Below are 5,538 nucleotides of genomic sequence, written 5' to 3'. Positions count from 1 at the left end.
CAATTTGAAATTAAAGAATTTGTGTTTAGCCCTGCAGTAGCTTTAAGTGAAGTTCCTCCCTGGATGCTCCCTATTTCAGAAATCAATACAGCATTACTAAAAGAGAAAAGAGAATACCAAGATGATCAAAGTTTTGCAAAATATGGCCAAATCTATTTGTATTCATTATATTAAAATATTTACAGATGGGTCAAAAAACAAAAATTGTCATTTTGGCATAGGAATTTATATTCCAGAATTTAACCAAAAATTGGGATATAGATTAAATAACCATCTTTCTGTTTTTACAGTTGAGATGTCTTGGATAATTACAGCCTTAAGATGGATAGAAGAAAATAAACCAATTAAATCAGTCATATGTACAGACTCAATTGCAGCCTTACAAAGTTTAGAAAGCAGTATTTCAGTTAGAGAAGATTTCATCATTGAAACTAGACATATACTATTAAATATTAGAAATCTAGGAATAGAAGTTCAGTTTTGTTGGGTTCCAGCACATATTGGCATCAAAGGTAATGAAAAAGCCGATAAGACAGCAAAAGAAGCACTGGAAAAAGAGCAAGTAGAAATTAATATTTCAATGGGAAAAGGAGAGATTAAAGCCAAGATTAAATATGAAATAATGCAAATATGGCAAAAAAGAATGGGAGTCTGAGTCTAAAGCTAAACATTATCACATAAACCAAGCAAAAGTAGGAGGAAAAATGATAAATATGGCAAACAGGCGAGAAGAAGTAGTATACTCAAGGCTGAGATTAGGTCATACTGGATTGAATGATACATTGCAGACAATAGGGAAGAGTAATGGATTATGTACAAGATGTCAACAGTCAAACCAAGGAAGATGTAGAGCTTGTCTTGTTTAGATGCAATACCATGAATACAGGCAGAAATGGCAGGAAATGGGCGAAGAAAATAAAATTGAAGATATTCTTAGAGAACAAGGGATGGAAAGAAATAGACTCAAAGCTTTGTTTATATTTCTTGAAAATACTGGAATAATAAGAAGAATTTAGAAACGAAAAGATAACCCTTTGTGGGGTTGGGGTTTGGTTTCAAATTGGGTTGTTGTAAGGTATCCGCCAAGTCTCTTTACACACTCCTGTACAGCAGGTGGCGATATGCAATAATTACAAGTTGCAAAAGCCAATAAAAAAGAAGAAGAAGAAGAAGAACAGCTCTATTTCCGACACATATAAAGAGTCGAAAGTTTAATTCCAGCACACATGCAACGGTGGTAGTTAGTTCTTCAGTGGTCTGTCAACAATATATATTACAATGTCGGCATGTGCATTGAGAGTGTTTCTCCAGCGAGCGGCTGTGACACGTAAAGCGGCGCAGCAAACATTCAGTCAAACGAGAGCGTTTCCTCAATGCGTGACCGGGAGCTACACACACAGTAAAGGAATAAACACATTAACAAATTCACTAAGGTAAGAAACTGTCTTTTAAAAAGTATTGAGTCATTGGGACTTATGCATGTTAGCAACTTTGCCAGCAGTGATGTAGTGTTCCGAAAAGTGTGGATTACATAAAATGCGTAACGTCTTTAGGTTAGATAACAACATGTCAAAATGAGTAGCTTTTTTATTCAAAGAAGAATTATGTAGCGCTTCTGTCAAATAAAACATGCCACCGTTTCCTGTCTCTTAGGGTTCACATGATAAAACAATCGACATAATGTTGAAAATGCAGTGGTTGTCAAATGTTAGTGTTGATAGTTTGTGATGAACTACACCTGTGGTAGTCTGTTTAGACACCTTTGTGAATGTGAGAGCTGATTTCATACATCGACTAAAATGACCTTGAGATCAGTAGGTTAAAAGTCATTAAAAACATGGTTCAGATAAGCTCTGAATGATATAGCATAATCTGTTTGCATTTGACACATGGTTTGATATTTTATGTCTAATAAAGTGACATTAAAGTATTTTAAGGGTGGCTTAAGTGCACAACTATTTTTGGGGCTTACTGTATTTCCCAGTTGTGCAATAGGTTAAACATGTTGGTTAGCTGTGTTGTGTTTTTTGTTTTTTTGTGGGTCAAGGCTATTGGGTTATAAGTATACTTTGAGTGTGTGTGCATTGTGTAATAATGTGTTCCTCCTTTATTTTATGTTATCTGTCTTTATCTCAGTTTTATCTGTGGGTCTATGGTGACTAAGAATGTAGACTTGTTATGGTGAATAGATTGATAACTGAAGCTTTCTCAAGGTTATTTTATACACACGCGAACACCAACCCTCTGTAATGCTTGATCTGAATGGTCAAATTTGGCATTCAGTTGTCAAATATTTCACAATCTTGACTGTTGTTCAGGGCATTGCTATATGCTATACAGCTGACGACTGACATACCTACACTACTGTTCGAAAGGACTAGTGTAGTTCAAAAGCAACCGTATTCAAAGTTGATGATGATAAATGTTTCTTGAGCACCAAATCAGCATATTAGAATATTTCTGAAGGATCATGTGACACTGAAGACTGGTGTAATGCCTGCTAAAAAGTCAGCTTTGTATCACATGAATAAATTACATTTTAACATAATAATGGAAAACGAATATTTTTTTTAATTGTTATAATATATCACAGATATTTCTGTTAATTTTTGAGCAAATAAATGCAGCCTTGTTGAGCATAGTTCTTAACAACTTTTCAAAAAATCTGACCAGTACTTGCATGTCTAGTGTGCAACTCATGTGGTCTCTCACATTTCATACAAACACAAGTTAGTTTTTTATCTCAAATGATTGCTGATCATAAATAAACGAATATTTTTTTTAATTGTTATAATATATCACAGATATTTCTGTTAATTTTTGAGCAAATAAATGCAGCCTTGTTGAGCATAGTTCTTAACAACTTCTTTCAAAAAATCTGACCTGTACTTGCATGTCTAGTGTGCAACTCATGTGGTCTCTCACATTTCATACAAACACAAGTTAGTTTTTTATCTCAAATGATTGCTGATCATAAATATGACCTCAAAGGACTTCTGTATTACCCCAAAATGTTGTACTGTATATGGACAAAATAAGCAGACATTTTTCAAAATATTTGCACCTAAATCCCCTCCATGCTCCCTCATTGTGTTTAAGCCTCCATGCATAAATCATCTTTTCTCAGGAGGGTTTTATCAGGGCTTAGATGAATTCATGCTCAGGATATTGTTGTAGTTGTGTATTGAACCGTAGATGACTACGGTTTATTCCATTCTAGCTGTTGTCTAAAATGTACTGAATATGAAGAACAGAGTTATGACAGGAAAGTATGAATGAAATGCAACAACCATCATTGTTTTTTGGCTATAATATTTGATCACTTTACAGAATAATGAAATATTCAGTCCATCAAGGCCTATTTTTATTTTTAAAAATGTGCATTTTTCAGGGATCTACATTTCAAGGAAAATCCCTTGGCTTCTTAAACAATGGTCTGATTAACAACATCAACAAGAGGTTTAGCCAGAGTTTTCAGCAAAATGTGCTTAAGGATACAACAAATCATTGTTCTAGGTTTTTCATATAGCACTTCTGATGATGATGGCTTCATCTTTGCACCTTAAGTCTTAAAAATGTCTCTGTGCAGGGCTGAGGAGAAGGTGACAGTTCACTTTCTGAATCGAGATGGAAAAAGGATTTCGGTGAAAGCTTTAACAGGAGAATCACTACTCGATATTGTTGTTAACAATGATCTAGATATTGATGGATTCGGTAAGTTATTTACAAATATTGTACATGGTGTAAAAATGTAAGTTTTATTTGTACAGACAAATATGCATATCTCATTCACACACAATAAATAGTAAAAATGTGCAGTTTCTTCCTGTCACCTAATGTAGTCGGGTTGATTTAGTTTACATTAAATAATATTTTGGGTTTTAATAAATCCACATGAAACACATTTTTACAGTGCATATAGTGTACTGTCTATGAGGACTGCAGGTTGCCTCAAAAATATAGCAAAGGAAAAACATATGCGATTGACATAGAAAGGCAAAAATGATTTGGTCATTGTGAACAGGCCAAAGCTTTACAGGGCTTTTGTGTATGTAATCCAAAGGTAAAACGAGGTGAACAGCTAGAGAAATATTTTAATACTTGTAATGTCAATGTAAGTGGAATGTGAGTCTTAGTAGCTTGCAGGCTAATATTTTTGTGTGTCTCTTTTGTGTTGTTGAACTAGGTGCATGTGAGGGAACTTTGGCCTGCTCTACGTGCCACCTTATTTTCGAGGAGGCCGTTTATAAGAAGCTTGGACCTATTTCTGATGAGGAAATGGACATGCTGGACTTGGCTTATGGGCTTACAGACACGTGAGTGGACCAAATCACACAACAATAGGAGATCATTTTATAATTGTCTTCAGAAGCCATGCAGTAGCTTTTGATATTTTTGTACAGACTTCAGTTTAAAGATGAAGAAAGTATCTTTTTTGATGTTGAAATACACTTTCCTATTCTATATTTTATATCGCTTTCTAGCTTATTTGAAAAATGCCTAAAACTTGGTATTACAAGCACTTCCTGTGTCTGTTTGCCTCTTTAAGAAGAATCGCTTTATGTATTCCCCAATTGTAAGTCGCTTTGAATAAAAGCGTCTGCAAAATGACTTAATGTAAATTATGCAGAGACAACAGTTAGTAAGCCACTCATAGGTTGATTCCCCTGTAAATATAAACACTGTAGCTCACTATCATTACTCTGTTCGTATGAGCTTCCTGACCAGCACATGGTAACATGGGCTCAACCAATAGAGAGTTATCTTTGTTTGAAAATTTTACTTTCCTTTGGTTTCAACACTTGACATAGAAATTACAGACTTCATTTTAAAAGGTGTTCGTGCATTAAAAAGTGCATGTCTTTTTTAAATTTTCTGTTTTGACAATTCATGATTTGGCTGGATTTGAATATTCATGGAAAATCTTCACATTTCTATTTTGCATGTACATCATTTAGATCTCGTCTGGGTTGCCAGGTGTGCTTGAGGAAGGATCTGGATGGGATGATTCTGCGTGTGCCAGACGTGATATCTGATGCTCGAGTTGACAGTGAAAAAGAGTCCTCCACAGCCCCACCCAAAGTATAATCTATAAAATAAAGCCCAGTCGTATATCATAAAAACTGCATTATGGAGAAATCTTTAATAGCAGATAATTTAATATGTACTACTTTAATAGAAAACTACATTTGAATTGATAACATGTATTGTTTGGTATTATTTACATGCTGCCGTAAGTAGTTTTTATAATTTTGGTGATTGTCATTTTTTTAATTGTGCAGATTCTGCAATTCTTTGTGTCACAATGAGAGGTGGGAGCATCTTGCTGTTATACATTTTGAATGCAGAAATAACTAACTGATTTATTGCAATAAATATGATGTTTAACTTTTTAAGTTGCATTGTTTGTTTTGTAAGGATGAAAGAAACTCAGATACTTTGATCTCCTGAGAAACAGAGAATACAAACATACACGGGCATCTTCGAGACACCCCACAGAGTGGAGGTGCAGGAAACGCCTCTCTCACATATGCATCA

At 34.6% G+C, this 5,538-nt stretch overlaps 1 protein-coding gene across 1 annotated transcript; it reads left to right on the top strand.

The window, feature by feature from the left end:
- The first annotated feature begins 1,132 nt into the window (after nucleotides 1-1,132).
- LOC107720152 (adrenodoxin-like) lies at nucleotides 1,133-5,391 on the top strand. Its single transcript, XM_016527785.1, has 4 exons — nucleotides 1,133-1,433; nucleotides 3,590-3,714; nucleotides 4,187-4,316; nucleotides 4,959-5,391. The coding sequence occupies exons 1-4, from the start codon at nucleotides 1,279-1,281 to the stop codon at nucleotides 5,086-5,088; spliced, it is 540 nt and encodes a 179-aa protein (XP_016383271.1). The 5' UTR covers nucleotides 1,133-1,278; the 3' UTR covers nucleotides 5,089-5,391.
- The last annotated feature ends 147 nt before the right edge of the window (nucleotides 5,392-5,538 follow it).

The sequence above is a fragment of the Sinocyclocheilus rhinocerous genome, unplaced genomic scaffold (genome assembly GCF_001515625.1).
Source record: "Sinocyclocheilus rhinocerous isolate Xijiao unplaced genomic scaffold, SAMN03320098_v1.1 scaffold631, whole genome shotgun sequence".
NCBI lineage: Eukaryota > Metazoa > Chordata > Actinopteri > Cypriniformes > Cyprinidae > Sinocyclocheilus > Sinocyclocheilus rhinocerous.
Note: the sequence above shows the minus strand (reverse complement) of the source record. Positions and strands in the feature narration are given on the sequence as shown.

What these genes read in the sequence shown, in the direction of transcription:
- LOC107720152 (XM_016527785.1), top strand. Translation starts at nt 1,279, where the DNA reads ATGTCGGCATGTGCATTGAGAGTGTTTCTCCAGCGAGCGGCTGTGACA. An exon ending in TCTAGATATTGATGGATTCG is followed by an intron (nt 3,715 to 4,186) that starts GTAAGTTATTTA and finishes TTGTTGAACTAG; the next exon opens with GTGCATGTGAGGGAACTTTG. An exon ending in GCTTATGGGCTTACAGACAC is followed by an intron (nt 4,317 to 4,958) that starts GTGAGTGGACCA and finishes TACATCATTTAG; the next exon opens with ATCTCGTCTGGGTTGCCAGG.